The sequence below is a fragment of the Neospora caninum genome, chromosome VIIa (genome assembly GCF_000208865.1).
Source record: "Neospora caninum Liverpool complete genome, chromosome VIIa".
Lineage (NCBI taxonomy): Eukaryota > Apicomplexa > Conoidasida > Eucoccidiorida > Sarcocystidae > Neospora > Neospora caninum.
This window is the reverse complement of record NC_018393.1, coordinates 2,435,423-2,453,593: the sequence shown is the minus strand read 5'-3', so window position 1 is coordinate 2,453,593 and position 18,171 is coordinate 2,435,423. Positions and strand designations below refer to the sequence as shown.

The window sequence follows — 18,171 nt, the reverse complement described above, 5'->3', positions numbered from 1 at the left end:
ACGTTAGGTGTCGTGCGGAAATACTGTGTTCCCTTTCAGACAGCACGCGGCCGACAAAGCTTGCCTCTCACGTCGAGTGGAGGGATATTTTTGCCCAGTGACTTCATCGAGAGGGTAAATGTAGATCTGTAAAAACATACGGGGGGCGGAATCTGTATTCCCCGTAACTGCATGCATGTGGATCTGCTTTTGTATGTTGGCGGGTGTACACTTACGGATTTCGACAGGTTGCGGTCACAGACGCGGGTCTTTTTCTTCGCACAGTCTGTTCACCGATTTCGAAGCTCGTCATTTCTTTGCCAGTTCCTCGCTTCCTTGCACGCCTTCTCTTTGAGGCGTTCTTCTCTCGGCATTTCCCAACCCCTCCCCCCCGTCGCCTCTCCGGCTGTTGCCTCTCCGCGAAAATGCCGTTCGATCCAAGTCGCTGGATGACACAGCGCCGATCGCACCCTCGCATCGGCCCCGCCTACCAAGCACCAATCCCGGATTGCATTCGAGATGTTTCACACCCTCCCCGTGTGCCCGCGGAGTGGCTCACAGGTCCGTGCGGCATTCCCAACGGCTGCGCAGGCAAAGCGGGTTCCGCTGACGGTCGCCCCGGAGCAAATCGCACCGCGGAGGGTCGTGAGACTGCCGCCCGCGAGCAATGCGCAGGTGACAGAGAAGAAGAAAGTCAGGGGAGAAGTGCACGCAGTGCAGGACTTTCGTCGGACGATTTCGTGCCGGCTCACGCGAGTGGTCAGCAACGAAGTGGGTTGAGGAAAAATTGGGACGGGGCAGGTGTACGTACACTCCATGAGGCACGCGAACACGAGGGCGCTTCTGGCAGCGGGACACTTTTGACTGGAGGCGACATTGAGGCGGCTCTCGGCGGGGGGGAATTGGCTGAGAGCGAGGTAGTGCTGGAAGCGGACGATTTCGCCGCCACGGGTGAATCCACTTCCCGTACTGTTCTTACTTCAGGGAGGGAACACGCACAGTTCGCTGGTTGGCCTGGCTCGTCTTCTCGAATGTCCCGACGGGCGTTTGCCGCGGGCGAATCACACGTCTTAGACCCACACCGGCACGCACAGTGTACCGAGTCTCCCGCCGCTGCTTCTGTGAACACGCAAATCAATGCCTCTTCCTCATCCGGAGCGGCTGCTTGCGACCAGGCTGAAGAGTCTGTGGAGACGCGGGCTGCGCCGGAAGTGCTTGCTTCCGCCTCTGCTGGTGCCCGCCGTCCAGAGCAGTCAGTGGGAGATGACCAACCGGGAGGCCCGGCTGAAGGAGAAAACGCGTGTTCCCTCCAAGACAAGGAGCGCAGCGCCAAAATGCATGCATCGACAGCTGAGCACGATGCAGGGACTGTTTTGGGAGCTAGAGAGATAGGCTTTGAGGGGAGCGGAGAAACGAATCCTAGTCGAGCGCATGCAGACGACCAGAATTCCGCCACGGCTTCGAGCGCCCTCGCGGAAGAACATGAAGCGGGGAAGGAAGGAGAGCGAGAAGCGAAACGGCCGAGGCTCGATCGGGATGGCCCCGAAGGTGAAGCATCGGCATAGGCATCAGATTGGAGCTATAAGCCGAGCAAAGGCGGGCGACGGCGAGGGGCGCCTGAGCAAGGTATGTGGGAAATTGCACGGAATGTGAGCAAAGAGCCGCGCGGCGGCGTCTCAAGAAGCGAAAAAGAAGGCGCTTTGTGCCCATGTGTAGATCTGTGGCTCCGCGTGTATCGCGTTTCATGGGTTTGTGAATGCCAGTCTCTTCTTCGTTGAAAAAAGAGGCAGGAGAGAGAGAAGCAATGCGCGTTACGGTGGCTGTGGCGCACCTATGCAGTTCGTCGTAGACTACGTCAACTTTTTTCTGCAAATATGACATAGTGGAGCTGCGGAACCTGCAGGGGGAAGCAGCTGGCAACCGCTGTGCAAGTGTAGCTCACGTGTGCCGCCTCAAAAGAAGAATCCGGTTTTCGCACCTGTTACATCTTGGTTCTTCCAGAGTGAATTGTTCGTGTTGCTCCCGTGGTCTGTGTCTGCCGTGCCGGGAACAACGCCAGCTTCTGTTTTTTGAGGCATTTTCCAACAAACGGCAGCTGGCCGGTCTACACAACTGACAACGCGAACTTGTTTCTGCACGTAGTTTCGTGCATCTGTGTGTATGCGTGTATGTACGCGCTCGCTTTTCGTTCATGCGCTCTGCGCCCTGGGGTGTCTACGTGAGACGTCTCTCGCGGGACTGCCATCTCGCCCGGTGTGCTCGACTTTCCGTGGAGAGTGGATACACATGACGGATTTCGATGGATGGCAAAACGGGGCAAACCGTGCACGCCGTGGCTTTGAGGCGACGAGAGAAGGTGGTGGAATGGGAAGCATTTCAGCGGGATATTCGCTTTTCTCCTTTCAAAATGTTTGTGCAGGCCGAATAGGCACTTAGTTGTTGCTTTGGCGGTGTCGCTTCCGTTCGGTTAGATCCAAAGGAAATGTGCGTTTGTGGCGGAGCCACTCTAAGTGCTCAGGAGACAAGCACATAGCGCAGTCTCTATTTGCACAGTTACAGAACTCTTAGCACTAATTGGAAACAAACCAGAAATAGGGTGTATCCTCAGCACCTGCAGCAGACGACCCCAGCTGATGCAGACACACATGTATACATGCAAGTATGCGCAGATACGCATACAAGCACCTATTTTTCTTCCCGCATTCTTATCCACTGCGGCAAAAAGGGAGTAGGAGGCTGCAGAGTTGCTTGTTTTGACAATGGACACACGAGAGATGTTTGTGCTGAGTAGCTAGACGACTTGCCGTCAACAGCGGTGCCCAACCTCTCTTCTATCACATTCGAGGGTTGTCTGTTTGGCACACTGAACCCCCCTGTCGTTTGTCTGCAACTGCTTCTTTTGTGCCTCGCAAAAAACGCTCCAAATGTTTGCGGTTCTCCGCAAAACGGACGTGTTCCAATCGAGCACAGGTCGTTTTAGGTGAGACGCACAGTTAAGCACCTCTCCTGCGTTAGTTATCATTCGTCAAAAAACAAGCAGCGTTCGGTCCGTCAAACGGTCCTACAGTGAGGGAGAGGCGCAAATAGCATCCCGTGCATTTTGTCCCCCTGACAGTTCCTTTGGTAACAATTTACCCGCCCGTTTTCGACATGTTGCACCTTACCGCAGAATGCCGACCGCGCGTATGAAATGTGGTGTGCGCAAGTAAATCAACATTTTCCCCTTACACGTTCTCACTCGTTTCTCGTCAGCATGCCCGTTCATTGATTTGCTCGTTACTTTGTGATCACCGAAACGGGCTTCAGCCAATAACGAAGCAGGTTTTCCTCCCCTACGGACATAACTGACGGAGCAGACTGTACACACGACCATCGACAGGGGTGTCGTGATTCAATCTCCTGCGAAGAAGACACTGTAGAGTATCCCAGGAGAATGCCAGTTAAAGAAAGAACAATGGGCACTGCGAGGATCGAACTCGCGACCTTGGGATTATGAGACCCACGCGCTACCGACTGCGCCAAACGCCCGCGCCGCTGTCAAATCAGTTGCCGGCATCTGTCCCTAGGTGACCAAGAGAGATGTGTACCTTTTCTTTTCATCCCTTTGTACATGCCGCGTGCGCGAAGGCAACTGTAACTGGTCGGTGAGTATAAAGCCACGTTTGCTGCACAGCTCCAGAGGAATCTGCATGGCGCGACTAGCTGCCATACCACAATAGCTACGTAGCACACGGCGTTGTCATTTCAGGCGTCATAGACGTGGGCTGTTCCCCAAGTATCAACTATGTGAAGTCCGTTCATGCAAGTGCTGCTGAGACCTCCGGAGTCCGCTGAAGTCAGTACTTGACTGGGCGAGGAAATTCACCACACCCTAACTGCTCGATCGAAAATCGAGATTACACTGACGCGCTCTGGCTGTTGGTGCTTGCCAGAGCTCGAACAGCGCACTCACCGCCATAAATGTTCCACTAACGTAAGCCGTCTGAACGACATGGTACACGCTGCATCCTAAATTTGATCGGAGTCTCTTGGAAGTTCCCCTCAAGGCTCGCCCACTGTGAAACACAGAGCTCTCTGTTGCTAACGAATGAACATCCGTTCGTTGGTTTTTCATGACTTGAGCTCCAAGCCAGCATCCGTCCATAATGAAATGCATAGCGGATTCAGCATATTGCCGCATCTTGCTTTCCAAAGGTAACTTGCGCCTTACCATAATATGGCGGCATAGAGCGTACGAAACACAATCCAACATTCAAACTGGAGCACGACTCCCTCCACAGTAGCGGGAGCGGCACTTTCCCTTTTCCAGCGGCGAGGTATCCGGAATTCTTTGATACCTTTCTCAGGAGGTCCGTTGGTTTGCGGCAAAACCAACTCACACCTCCTGTTTGCGCTCGCCGGTTGCACGAAAAAAAAAGTCATCGGTTGCAACTTACACACGGATGGGCCACCGACCAAACCGCTCATGCCGTGTTAGTCGCACTTGCGCGAACTCGCAGGCATTCGACTTCCTCGCTCTTCTAGTTCGTACCCTTCGTCCCCGCCTTTCTGTTACAGGGCGGCGACCGCGAGAGAGCGGCCACATACACATACGGATGTACATGCTTTTTCCACGGAAAAGAACAACAGATCCAGAGTCACAAGACGATGAGGTTCATTTTCCAGATCTCTAGTACACATCCGGATAACCTGTGAACAACACGGCCCTGGTCAACGAAAAAAGGTTTTTGCGCGCCAGTAAAACATCTTTAAGAACAACGCTTACGTTTCTATCTTGGCGAAAGACTACTTTTCTGTAAGCCGGGACTTTGTTTTCACGCAGGCATACCCATGCATAGTGCAACTCATCACACCTGACACTGGACTCCCAGGCCGACCGAGGACTATCGAAGAGTTGCGGCAAAAACTCCTCACCCCCCCCGCTGGCACCCGCCCTCTTGACACGGACTCATCTCACCGCAGCAAAGACCAGGATGGGAGGAAGGCTTCGTTTCCCGAAGGGAAGTTCTTTCCCCAACCTCCCTGGCGTACACTCGTCTCGCGCAAGCGCAATTGTGTCATCGGCCGCCAGGTAGTGTCGGTCTCTGTTGTGGCAACGCGTTCCTTTCACGGATACGATATCTGACTGCGAATGCACAGACACCTACTGGACGAAGAATAGTTTGGCACCATCGAAGAACCGTCGGAATCACCCCCTTGGTCCAGGAGTCGCTTTTCTCTACTACCTTCACGACAGGTGCGTATGCATTCACGCCGGCACCGAATGTGCCTCTCGGGTTGAGCTCTTTGAACAAACGGAACGCAAATATCAAGTGACCAAATGACATACTCGTGAGGAAACAGACAGTAACAACCCCCACAAAAGCAGCATTATCAGCGAGCAAAACTGTGCAGACGCTCCCCGCTGCAGGCACCGTGTGTTTGTCTTGACAGCTCTCCTTCAACAGGGAAGAACACACGTTGGAGCAAGTTCCCTTGGCTCTGTGAATGCGCTGCAATTACCGAACATAAAACGGAACGGGCAGCGGGTGACACCTTTTCTTAGTCCAGCTGTCAAAAGCTTGAGGAGTCAGCCGCATGAACATGTCCTCCGACAACAACTTCCCGCAGCACAGAACAAAAAGTCGCCAAGTACACCCGTCGTTCACTGCAGGAACAAGCCTTCAAGAGCCCCCCCCCCCCCCCCCCCCAGTCACACTTCCGAAATAGATTGCTTTCAAGCTCGCATGTCGAGTTCACTACAACCAAAGCCTTTTGTAGCAATCGCTGTAAGCTCTCCCTTTTCAGTTACCGTCCCCGTTCGCGTGCCGCTCTGTCGCACATGATTGCTTGCTTATTCCCAGTACCCGTTGCCGGGCCGAGCCTTGTTCTTTGCGTCTTCGTCCGAACCGCCCCATCCCGCCCCCCCCCGTTGTTTCGTGCATCCGCCGCCCCGGGAAGGAAAGATCCTGAGCTCGGGATTTCACGTGGCTTTCCAAAAGTGCTCGAGACCGGTCGACTGTAGCACGTCGCGAATTTGTTCGGCAGTCATCTGTGTCGGTGAATCTTGTTGCGTAGGCGCACACACATCCCCACAGCACAGGGTCGTGAAGGAAGCACATCGAGCTAGCCTATTTCTCCTAGCTCTGGTGCTCCGTGAATCCCTCGACACACGCGGGCAGTCGGCAGCACAAGGGGGTTTCAAGATCCAGGCTGCGTCGCGCTGCCGTCGTGGACCTCTTTCGGCGACTCACTGCTGGCTGCCGGACGTGTGTCTCCTACAGGGCGCGTCTCCACTGGTGGACGCGACTCGCCGACAGGGCGCACCTTGAGTTCGTCTGCTCCATGCGCATGACGACAGCTAATGCCGGCTCGGCAAAAGCCCATCATCCAGAAACTGCACATCTGGGTCTTGTAGAACTCGGCTGTGGGACGCAGCTCCTGTAGAGCATGCGCGAACTTGCACCGCCGAGCCGTCCTGCGAAACCCAGCGCCGCCACCGCACGGAAGAACACAGAAAAGTGTGTGGTGGAGTCGCGATGCACGGGCCACACAGAGCAGACAGCCGCGTCGAGCTGCCTGGCGCACACGGCTCCACAAAACAGCAACACAACGTCTACGCCATGTAGGGAGTGATGTGTGCCTCTGCGCCGGAAAGCTTCTGACTCCTCGCTTACTTTGGACACAAACCCGCCTTGAGCAGCGGGCACATTTTGGTCTTGAAAAGGGGATTCATGGCGCAGCCTGCCTTCCCCGACGACCCACTGGCGAGTGCAGAGCAGGTGCCCTTTGACGCAACACCGCCGGCAGAGTCCTGGTGAATCCCGTGATCTGTCCCCTGTCCTTCCTCCATCAGTGGCCAGTCTCCGGCTCTATGGGCCGCCGCCGCACTCGCACCGTTGCCTGCGTAGCCGCAGCTTTCATGCTCTCCCTTCTTCTCTCGCGTGCGGCCACAGGCGACTGGCGTTTCGAGGCCACCTGTTGAACAGATTCGCTCATTGCCGTCACCCGTCGCATCTGCCGCTTGGCACGTGCACACTCCACGCTGCTCTCGGCAGACGTCAACTGCCAGAGTATCTTCTTCATCGCCGGCAGCTGCCGCCGCGCCACACTCGAGGCTCGGAGCGTCTTCAATATCGGCGCTCTGCCAAGACCCCCACGGGGGACAGTCCGGCGACCGCCGGCCTCGTCCTAGACGGTTCGCCGCATGCGTCTTGTGTTCGCGACACAGCAGTTCCTGCTTGGTCTTCCTCGCCGTCGGCAGTTCGCACGGATGCATAGAAGTTTCTGCGCTGCTCTGACAGCAAGATGGTGCACGCGGCCCCGCAAGAAGCTCGACTTCTCGGGTGGGAACAGATGCGTTCGGCTGCTGCTCCCCGTGGACCGTCGACTCCTCTTTCCCCTCGCCAGCGCAAACATGCGGCTGCTGCCGCCTACTTCCCCCAGCGCGGCCTGGCCTTCTCCGACGAAGGACGACACACGAGTGGTTTCCATCAGTGCGAGTTTCGCTGCCTGGGGTACTCGCCCCATGAACGGACCCCGCGCGACCCAGGACTCCCTGTGGCACTGCAACGTCGTCGCCCGCCGCACTTGCCGACCCTGGTAGCGGCTCTGATCCGAGCGCCTCCCCAGACGCGATCCCACTGGGCTCATTGTGTCCGGCTCTTCCCGCGGGGGCGCGTTCGGCCTCCGGGTCAGTCTCTCGAGAGCGCCCTTCGTCATCCGTCTCGCCCTCCCGGTGAATCGCATCGCGAGCATAGCCACTCCGACTCTGCCGTTCGGTGAGGCGTGGTCCCCGCGTTGCGCCTGTCTGCTCAACCGCCTCACCCCGCACCGCAGCGTCCGCATGCAGGGGCGGAGAGGTACTCGCGTTCGCCACCGTACCGGGAAGGTGGACTCCGTGATACTGTTGGACATGCAGATGTTGCAAGCAGAACTGTTCCTGAAAAACGCGTTGATGATGGCTAGGCTGTTCATGCGGCCAGGGGCAACAGGCCATGCCTGCATCTTGACGCAAAGCAACAGGCAGGGAGTCCTGCCACGGGCAAACTGCTTCGCCTCCTGGTTTTCCCAACTCGGGCGCGCACGCGGGCGAGCACGCCAGAAGCGACTCATGAGACTTTGTTGGCTGCGTCGCCGGAGCTCCAGCAGCCGGTGCCGGCACCGTGTCCCACGCATAAAGGGGCGCCTGCGGAGCATTTAGCTGGGGATGCAAAAGTTGTGGAGGCTCGGACTGTGACTGCTGGGGAGCGAGAAGAAGATTGGGCGCCGTGCCGTGCGGAGTGCCTGGCGGCACCGTCCCTGGGACGAAGTAAAAGGGACAAATCCACGGTGCAGGCACCACCGGAGGCACGGACGATCCGTAGGGATAACGCGCAGTTGCCGCAGGCTGACAAAACGCCAGCGCCATAGACGCTGCCGAATTGTCCGTGCCCGCCGCACTTCCTGGAGGGCGGGTGATGTCAACGGAATATGCAGGAAGATACGCCCCCGGAAATCCAGCCTGCTGCGTCGCAGTAGGCACACTGGACGGGGATGTTGTGTCTGACCCCCCAGACCACACAGCCGCTCCCTGCGGTGCCTGTTGCGAATAGTGGACAGCCAGGGGATACCCGACACCCGGAGAAGAGGCTGAACAGACGGGCATCCCTGGGTACTGCGGCATCTGGAGTCCGGAATCCGCAAACGGAGGTCCAACGGCGAATTCGTGTCCGGAGCAGTTGGGCGAATCAGCGGCGCAGGGCAGTGATTCTCGACTGTCTGCGGGCACTGATTTGGCACTGCATGCCCACGTCTCTTGCGCCCCGCTTGCAGCTTCTCTCTTCTCCGTAGATCCACAGCTCAAGATAGAATCTCTGTGGGATTCTGGCGCCGGAATGCCGCCACGTACACTGCCACAGCCGTCAGCACTCCTCGCAGGTCGGCAACAAGCGCCGTTACCTTCCTGCATGCGCCTCAGAACCTCAGTCTCGCAGGCGGACATTGCTGCGGCGATGTAATGCTGCGCGACGACTTGCTCGCTGGTCTCGCCCTCTCCACGTTTCCCAGTCTCCGATCCGATCGGGTTATCGGCAGAAGACTCGCCAGAGCAATGGACCGGTGACGTTCCAGGAAGCCTGTCTGGGTCAGCCTCGACACCACAGTCAGGCAGCGGCGGGCTTTGGCGTCGAAGGACACTGGCCAGAGCTTCCTCCTCACTTAGGTGAGCCCCGGCCTCACATCCGACTGCATCGTCACGTCTGTTGCAGCAGGTGTAGTAAAGATGCTTCCTACGTCCGGCTCTTTGGCGCTCCAGCGCCCTTTTCCGAGAGCCATTGTCACAGTCGGACGCAGACAGATCGATCGCAATCAATTCACCTGGGTGGTAGTAACACTTCAGCTCCAGATCACCCTCGCCCTCAACGCTGAGTGCAGGGAGTTCAGACGAGGCGGTGGACGTTTGCCCCACTGCTGAGGCAGTTGTGTCCTCTGCCCGATCATGCTGCAGCCCTAGGAAACCCCCGGTAAGATCGACGCGCTTCGAATCTGTGGGGCGTTGCCGACAACGCGACGGATCAAATAAGACGTCACAACGCATGCAACGACTCGGCCAGCCAATACTAAAGTAATCAAACTCACATCGCAAGCTGACTAGAGACAGGCAAGCGGCGAACTTGGAACCACTACCCTCGGGTCTATCATCTGATTCGCCGGCACTGCACCCATGATACTGAGCACTGTCGGAAAACTCATTGTCGCCAGCAGGTGCGCCAATTTCCAACACTTCCCTGAAAACTTTCTGCCCTCCGCTCGTCTCCCGTACGTCCAGCTGGCCATTTCGAAGATACTCCAAAACGAAACTGAAACGGTAAGGGTCGCGGTCAATGAAAATGCTCTTTGTAACGCTCGGGCTGGCAGCTGGCCGTGGCTGGGCAGACGCGTTGGGATTAGCCACTGGGTAGGTACTTCCTTCTCGGCAACAAGAGGGTGTTTCGTCACCATCGGATTCCGGCACCAGAGGCGTCGGTTGGCCGCAATCTCCGCTGCCTGGAGATTGGCTGGGGGACACTTTCTGAAGGAGCTGTCGTAGAGTCCTGGAACGGCGGAGAGTCGACGCAGATGCGTAGAAAACCTGGCCGCCGACTACCAGCTCGACCGCCTCATTTACTGCGCACATGCCGACGGTGCAAAACTGGCCTTCCCTCGAATTGTCAGTCGTTCCAGAATCGCTAGGCTCATTTTTTGTTTCGCTTGTGATGGTAGCATCATCTAGTTTTGCTGGCTCGGCGCAGTAGGTTGCGACACGGGAGTGGAGAGCATTTCCCTTGTCTTGTGCTCGGTGGGCTCCAGAGAATGAAGAAGAAACACCACAACCAGGAACAGACACTGGCCGACAAGAATCTCTTACACGCGGATCAGAATGAGGAGAGTCAACACTCTCGGCGTCCTCCATTTCACAGTGTGATGAGTCGGCGCCCGTGTCGCAGAAGCGGCGACAACGCGGTTGTCGAAGCGATTCCCGGAAAAAAAAACGGGACAAGCACTCGGATTGAGGAATTACATTGACCTGCAGCTTTGAGGCCCTTCTGGACCGTGTCTCTTGCAAGAGACGGACATCGCACCCATTGCTTGGCGACCCCACAAAAAGCTGCTGGCGGAGTCAGTGGACTCTAAAACGAACAGCCCAGTGAACAAACTCGCCAGAAGTGGGACGCGCTCCAGAAGGCCGACAAGCTTCTCCAAGCAATGATCAGTAAACGATGAGAAAACTGATGCGAAAAGACGGTGACAGATGTGGCTGGTCACCGATTTCCTGAAGGCGTCCTTGTCGTGTACCGTGGACTGCACTGCGCCTTCTGCCTGATGGACGGGCGAAGGACGTTCGCCTTCCGATCGTGGCTGCTTCGCGGAACGCATGGCGCAGACTGTTGAGGAAGCCTAGGCAGCGCGTCAGGCGCTCAATGAATCGCAGGACAAGGAATGGGGTCACTCAGTGCTACGCACGTTTTCCGAATTTATGAGTGTCAGCCAGGTGCAGGAACCAGAATGGCGACACCACTTGATAGATCCTGTTGAAACTTCGGATTATGACTTCGAAACTCTTTTTGCGGTTCTAAGTCATGCTCCAAACCGTGAGCGACAAGCGCCTGCAGCGGCATGAATTGGTCACAGACCCATTGTTGTACCGTGTACCGCACAGCACCTAAAATTTCTGAAAACACCTTGATCGCAGATATTTTCAGCGCCGCCACTAGCATGCGAGAAAGAGGATCACACCAAAGGCCACAGAGGAACTGCACACAGCCATGGGCTTCTATTTTATCGCTTACGCGGCCACAACAGACGCTGAGTTACCCCGGCGACTTCTCAAAGTGCCATCAGCTCTGTCTTTCTTCAGGAAGCCACAAAGGAAACCGACTGACAAGGAGAGGGCAAGATGTTGGAGGAGCTTCCGGAGAAAGGTCACGCAAGAACTTTATTTTAAATACTTTACTTTCCGAAAGGTATTGCAAATAGTCACTAACCGGCTCAGAAATTCAAATACAGAACAGCGCCACGATCTAACAGAAACACTGCCGGAGGGTTAGAGCAGAGCCATATCTACAGTCAAGCGGAAGTATGTAGATGCAGTTGTTTCATTTGCGTGAGAGCGGCCGAGCAATTCGGTTGCTAAAACACCCGGTGTGTCTCCTCGTCGCATTTCCGCGAACAAGAAAAAGCTACAGACTCCTCAGTTGTTCGCTTGACTTTTCACTGAGTTCTAGGTACGCCTGAAAGAAACGAGAATCAAATTCAACTCGTTTGCAAGCAGGCCGGATCCGATACCTCGCTCCAGTTCATAAGCGTGGAAGCGAACTCCTTTTCCTTTTTTGGATTAAATTGCTGAACACGGGGGAATCGAGCTGCTCTGATATCAGGTGAGTCATGGAGTTGTACCTCGAAACATTCATTGTACGCAAATGCTGCCTCCGGCAGCATGGCGAAACGCGGACTTTTGCTGATGCGGGAGCGCAGCGGTTGTGATACTCTACTGAAGTCGGAATAGGGATCCAGAAACTCTGTTTCCTTCTTCCATGCTTCATGAAGCTCAGCCTGTCTGTCTGGGTGGGCGTAAATCTGAAAACGTTGTTGATACTAAGGTGGAAATCGTGACCCCTCAGCGAATGTCGCACCTCTACGGCAAACGCCAAGGGTGTCTTGAGCGTGTCGTAGACAAAGTCGAGGCATGTGCCAGAACTCCGGTATCCCACTTCTTTCCCTGCGGCTCCTGAAGGATAGTGAGCAGTCACGTTCGCTGTTGCCGACAAGTGTGCATCACTACCTACCGTACGGGCACTGACAGAACCTCTCGTCAACATGTTTCAACACTGACCTGATGACTCCATGCTATTGATGTTAAAAACGAAATATGTCACAATATCACACACTCCATTGCTTTCTCGTTCCGTTTTGGCTCGTCTGCAGAAAATGCCCACGGCATATACATCCCCAAAGTTCCTGTTAACACACGGTCAGCCAAGCCTCGTTCCAGACGGAAACCAAAGATTGCTCACCAGAGTGCACAGAGAGGAAGATGTCTGGCCTGAACGACGTGACTGCTTTGGCAAATGCTTGAGTCTCAGGCTCTGTGACGTGCATTTTCATCACAGTGTGGATTTCCTTAGAACAGGTGGAACATAACTGGAGTACCGACCAGAGAAAGCCCTGTTTCCAGGATTCGTTTCTGCGCTTGTCACGGCAGAGGCCCAATGATCTAAATCCGAGATATGTGACAATTAATTTACAGCTGAATGTTGTTGATAACTTGCCTGCCCAGTTGCGGTTTAAATCGACGTTGTTCTCGTTCCCTCGCAGCTGCAAACACACGAAATTGTCTGTGCCGATAACCGGATTTTGCGTCCAGGCCGCCTTACACAATAGTCACCCGCCTCCACCTTCGCCCGCGAAATCGGATTTCCATTCACAACGACTTGGAAGCTCGTGTGCTGAAGCACTTTTCTTGCTTTGTCGGCCAGCTTCGTCTCTTTTCCACACAAGACTGCCGCATGTGCAGTGCCAGTGAGATGACGCGGTGAAACGTGTTGAGCCGCCTTACCCTGAAGGAAGTGCAGGGCGCTTTCCGCGGAAATTAGTTCTCTCGGGTGTTCACCCGCCAACATGAAGAATCTGTCTGGATTGTTGCTTGCTCGCGAGACAGTGACGAATTCAATAGTGTGGCCGTCGTCTATTGGTTCGTGGTGCACACTAAATCCTTCGCAGCCGTTCGCTAATTTCTCCAGCTCATCTTTGAGCTGGGCCGTCGTGTGGTAGTACGGCGGCAACTTTGCGGACGCCCTCAGTATATGCACGAAAGTGCCCGCGAGGGTAGCAACCGCTGTGACACGCTTCATTCTTCTGCTTACTACTTGGTTTTTCGGAGCATTGGGTGGAAATCTGTATGACGCTCGAGGGGTCGTTCACGTGATCTGCCGTGTCTGTACAGCGACGCAGGATCCTGCACACCTGCGGCAGTGCAACGGGCCGCAGGGGGCATGCAGCGAGGCAGGGAAAGCCATCACGGCCGTGCGAGGTCGAATTACGTCCGTAACGCTTACCGCAGGAAACCGCTCCCTGACTACTAGCTTGGATGTAATAAACACCCGCGGTTTTCTTAGAACTAAGCCAGCATGACCCACAGTCATATCGGAGGTGGGGACCTCCCGCGGTCACTGCCCCATTGGGAGAATGTATCAAGCCAGCCCTCCCCTGCTGTGCACACTTTGTTGATTGACAATCACGATTCCTACACATTTAACGTGTTTCAGTACCTTGCAACCATCAACGGTGTGGCTCCAACTGTCATCCGAAATGATGAATTCACTAGCTGGCGCGAGGCCAAGGCAAGCGTCGGGCCTGTACACAACATTGTCATCTCTCCAGGCCCCGGAACTGCTGAGAACGAACATGATTTCGGGGTGTGCAGTGAAGCGCTTAGAGAAGCCGCCGTCCCAATCCTCGGGATATGTCTCGGTCACCAAGGTCTTGGACATGTTTACGGTGGAAAGGTAAGAATACGCGGCCCTGCGCAAACCGTAGTGGCGGACTCAGCAGCAGCGGCGACGTTGCTGTTAGTCTATGGACAACAATACTCATTTCAAAGTTATGGATTTGTTCTGCTGATCGGCCTTTGGACGTGTGTTTCCCTCGCGTCAGATTCAACGGACACCACGAGCGGTGCACGGTAGGAGAAGCGCTATTGATTTCATCGAGGGATACAAGCTGTTCGAGGGCGTCAAGAGGGGAACGCTGGTTGTCCGATACCATTCTCTTCAGGTGGACAAAGACAAGTAAGCACACTCAGGTCTTGCCAACGATGCTCCATCACGGACACTCGTGTCGCTGCTTTTCAAAGTTCTCCAGTGTGGTTCTGTGCGGACGCAGCCTCCCAAAATGCCTCGAACCAACATGCTGGACGACGGACGAGGATAACGTGCTGATGGGAATCCGGCATCGAGACCTGCCATTGCATGGCGTTCAATTTCACCCCGAATCAATAGGGACAACCGCTGGCTATAAGATTCTTGAGAATTTCAGAGACATGACCCTTGCCTGGTGGGCCGACCGCGGTTCAGAGTGGCCGTATATAGCGCCCAAGAACACTGGCAAGCACCAGGTAGCCGCCTTCGCGAAGAGTACGGGCAACTGTCGTACTACTCCAGCTGATGAGAGACAGTGGTGCATCAACATAGCCCCCGTCGATCTCTGGCAGAATAAAGCGGCCGGAGGAGAACAACAGGTAGAACGCAGTATCGACTATTTCAGGTTGTTCAGCGAGGTATTTGGTTCAGATCCGTTTTGTTTTTGGCTTGACTCTAGCTCAGGTGACCTTGCTTGTGCTGGGCATGGGGCACAGAAATTATATTCAGGTCGTCCGCTGTTTTCATATATGGGCAGCTCTGCTGGTCCACTGGGAGAGGTAGTTACTTACTCCCTTGAGAAGGGAACGACTCTGTCCCATATGCAGGGAACAGATATGTGTTCCCATTCCGTCGAGGGCGATATCTTCTGTTTTTTGCGTTCTCGTCTTGCAACGTTCGGAGTGACACGGGAAGGAGGCGGACATCGCCTCACTGTTCGCCGTTGGACAGCATGCGTCACCTACGGGGTCGACGGCGACAGAACGGAGCTGTCCAACGATGTGCCGGCACCTAGGCTGGAGCTGTCGGATGATGGCAAGGCCCCAGAGCCCTGGGAGGCCACCGCGGTTCCCTTCGCTTTCCCATGCGGCTACGCCGGTTTTTTTGGTTATGAGCTTCGCCATGTCACCGAACGATACGTCGGACCGGATATGCAACAGTGCTCTCTGCAGAAAGACATTGGCAACCATAGCACGAACGTTCCCGACGCGGCGTGGATTTTCTCGGATCGTATGATTGTTCTGAACCACGAGAGTAATGAACTGTTTCTTTCCTGGCTCACCCCGTCGCTCGGGCAGGATAGGCAGTCTCGAAAGTCAGGGGAAACTGCTTTCAGTGGACTGTGCCCCTGTGACCCATGGGCCTTCAGTTGTGATACGGACAAGGTCGCTGCGATATGCCAATCCCAGCAGCAGTGGGCAGAAATGACACTGCGGGCGATAGCACTGGCGTCCAGTCCCGTGAGCGCTGAACCTCCTTTGGTGATGCGAGCTAGCGAGAAGGCACAGCTCTCTCGTGGTAGGACGCCCGACCTCGAATCCCCAGCTCAGCGGCAGGCAGCTGATCTCTCTATGCGCCCAACAGCCGTAGGCGAGGAAAGAAACTTGCCTCCAGCTAAAGGGTCTCCTGTCGATGACACTTTGTGTGCTCTCGGGTCGGATTCAAGAGCCGTTGACGCGTCCCTCAACGGCGCCGCCTCGGGAGAGAGCAGCGAGAAGCATTCGATGGCTCTCTCGTTCCATGATGACGTGCAAACCTACAAGGCGAACATTAGGACGATTCTTGACTATATAGCCGCAGGAGAGGTGTACGAGGTCTGTCTCACTACGGAACTAGCGGGAGCTCTGAACCCCTCTGTGGTGTCGCCGCTTCAGTTTTATGGCCAGTTGCGCTGTAGGAATCCCTCGCCATTCGCTGCTTTTCTACGGTAGGCTACCATGTAAAAAGCATGGTGCAGGTTCGTGGGGGTTTCATGTGTGGCCAGCAGTGCGCGTTTCCTGTGGTATACTCGGATGGCATTTCTAAGTTGCATGTTCCGCCTTTGTAGGTTTGAGGAAAAATCTACCCTGCCAGTGGAAGACGACGGTGGCACCAGGACTTTGCCTGCTCTGACAGGAGGACAACCAACTGGACGTGGTCACTCAGCGAGCCCCCCCTTCTCTTTCTCCATTTGCTGTTCTAGTCCGGAACGCTTTCTAATGAAGGATGTGGACGGTTGGCTGGAGTCGAAACCCATCAAGGGTACGAGGCCCCGCGGCAAGACGCCGGAAGAGGATCGCGACCTGGTGAACGATTTGGCAACGAACGAAAAAGATATGGTCGAGAATCTAATGATAGTTGATCTCGTCCGGAACGATTTAGGTAAGCTGAGGTACTCCGCGCCCGTAAATCAGAACCCGGTGGGATCTTGCTTCCACTCATCAATAAGCGACCGTGTTGTTCGACGTGGGACTGTGTACAGGACGTGTCTGTATTCCAGGAACCGTGCACGTTCCTGAGTTGATGGTGACAGAGACCTACGCGACAGTGCATCAACTGGTGTCGACAATCCGAGGCAAGCTGAGGTGGGCACGCGGGGGGGCGGGGTTCACAGGCATCTATTTTCCACTCTGCATTCTATAGCGGAGTCGTAGATCAGCTGCACTAGACTGAGATGGCGGTAGTTAAGAAGCGCAGAAGTACGAGCTGTGTGTGCAGCCAACTATCCTGCTGCTTAGAGGCTGCAGTGCGTTGTATGCAGGGAACCGGAAGTGGACTTTCTTGACGCTGTAATATCGGCATTTCCAGGAGGCTCGATGACAGGCGCTCCGAAGGAGCGGGCAATGGAAATCATCGAAAGGTAAGAAAGGTTACAGATGGGATGGTCCATTTTCCTCGTCGACCAGGCCACGGGACAAGCAGTCGCTGAACGTTTGCAAACTCACTTAAGTTTTTTAACATTCGCAAGCGACTATCCCTGCCGACGCATCGTGTGTCTGTGGTTCGGCCAGGCTGGAAGAACGACCACGGGGAATCTATAGCGGGGCGACTGGCTTCCTGTCGGTCACAGGTGAAGCCAGTTTAAACATCGTCATTCGAACAGTCGTCTTTACCACTCCTAACGTAAGCGAGGCCTCCCTCACTACGCCTTGCACAGTATGAACACAATAGCTGCTTTGCTACTCTAGACCCCCACCTTCTGAGACAAGAAAAGTGTAACGCATAAACGTGCGTGGAGGCCGCTGTGCGCATATTTGGGATTTGCTGTGCGGTTACAGCTGGCCGTCGTGTTCCCCGCGCCACGCTTGGAGAGTGCGTCCGTCTCGTATTACGGCTTCAGAACTTGACACCGGACTTTCCTAAAGTTGTACGAACATCATGTGCCTAATGTGGCGTTTTTTCTGATGTGAGCAACTTTACTACAGCAGATAAGTGTTGGAGCTGGAGGTGCGATCGTTGCTCTGAGTGATCCGGACGAAGAGTGGGAAGAAATGCTTCTCAAAGCGAACTCTGTTTTACGGACACTAACCGCATGTGTTCGAGACGCGACTACAAGAATCTCCTAAAAAAGTCGCATTTGTCCGAGTCGGCGAAGGAAGACACGGCGTCAGGTCAAGACGAGACTGGTTTCTCTTCGTTACGACATTCGAGCGCGGGTATGCAGCACCGTGCGCGTGTGCCGTAAGCAAATGCTGGCTGAGTTCATCAGCTGTCCCATCCATCCAAAATAAGCTTTGGAGAACTTCGTCAGTAAGGAATTCGGGTTTGAAGGCTTTATACAAGTCTGGGAACAGATGAAGGCTATACATACACGAAAGTAATATCATTCTCAGAGCCGCAAGTCCTAGTCAAGAACTACCGTACTCGAGGCACGAGTGAATCAATCATGCCTGGTCACTCCTTTTGAAATGTGTCGTACTGTGAAAACCCCAATATGCACGCTTATAGTGATGAACAAGCGACGAAATCTATATCCACGTGGGCAAAAACCCCCTCGAAGACAGCGCAGTCACCTCATTAAGGTACTTGAAGATTGCCCCAAAAACGCATCCGCCAGGTGTGATCACTGCGGATTATC

General features: G+C 55.0%; 4 protein-coding genes and 1 non-coding gene across 5 annotated transcripts; 2 read left to right on the top strand and 3 right to left on the bottom strand.

Annotated features, from left to right (window-relative positions):
- Nucleotides 1-404: 404 nt before the first annotated feature.
- On the top strand, nucleotides 405-1,544 carry NCLIV_022030 (conserved hypothetical protein; the record flags this gene model as incomplete). The annotated part of the gene is made up of 1 exon (XM_003882397.1): nucleotides 405-1,544. One exon carries the CDS (start codon nucleotides 405-407, stop codon nucleotides 1,542-1,544), a length of 1,140 nt encoding a protein of 379 aa, XP_003882446.1.
- A 1,890-nt stretch (nucleotides 1,545-3,434) lies between these two features.
- NCLIV_t080002 lies at nucleotides 3,435-3,507 on the bottom strand. Its single transcript has one exon. It is a non-coding gene; the product is annotated as a tRNA-Met (tRNA).
- A 2,652-nt stretch (nucleotides 3,508-6,159) lies between these two features.
- NCLIV_022020 (Zinc finger (CCCH type) protein, related) lies at nucleotides 6,160-10,114 on the bottom strand (the record flags this gene model as incomplete). The annotated part of the gene is made up of 2 exons (XM_003882396.1): nucleotides 6,160-6,436; nucleotides 6,636-10,114. 2 exons carry the CDS (start codon nucleotides 10,112-10,114, stop codon nucleotides 6,160-6,162), a joined length of 3,756 nt encoding a protein of 1,251 aa, XP_003882445.1.
- A 2,324-nt stretch (nucleotides 10,115-12,438) lies between these two features.
- On the bottom strand, nucleotides 12,439-13,328 carry NCLIV_022010 (conserved hypothetical protein; the record flags this gene model as incomplete). Its single annotated transcript, XM_003882395.1, has 5 exons — nucleotides 12,439-12,563; nucleotides 12,632-12,691; nucleotides 12,747-12,792; nucleotides 12,852-12,976; nucleotides 13,034-13,328. The coding sequence occupies 5 exons, from the start codon at nucleotides 13,326-13,328 to the stop codon at nucleotides 12,439-12,441; spliced, it is 651 nt and encodes a 216-aa protein (XP_003882444.1).
- A 276-nt stretch (nucleotides 13,329-13,604) lies between these two features.
- Nucleotides 13,605-17,440, top strand: NCLIV_022000 (putative para-aminobenzoate synthase; the record flags this gene model as incomplete). The annotated part of the gene is made up of 8 exons (XM_003882394.1): nucleotides 13,605-13,982; nucleotides 14,131-14,264; nucleotides 14,359-14,609; nucleotides 15,066-16,041; nucleotides 16,297-16,475; nucleotides 16,902-16,953; nucleotides 17,105-17,216; nucleotides 17,372-17,440. 8 exons carry the CDS (start codon nucleotides 13,605-13,607, stop codon nucleotides 17,438-17,440), a joined length of 2,151 nt encoding a protein of 716 aa, XP_003882443.1.
- Nucleotides 17,441-18,171: the final 731 nt, after the last annotated feature.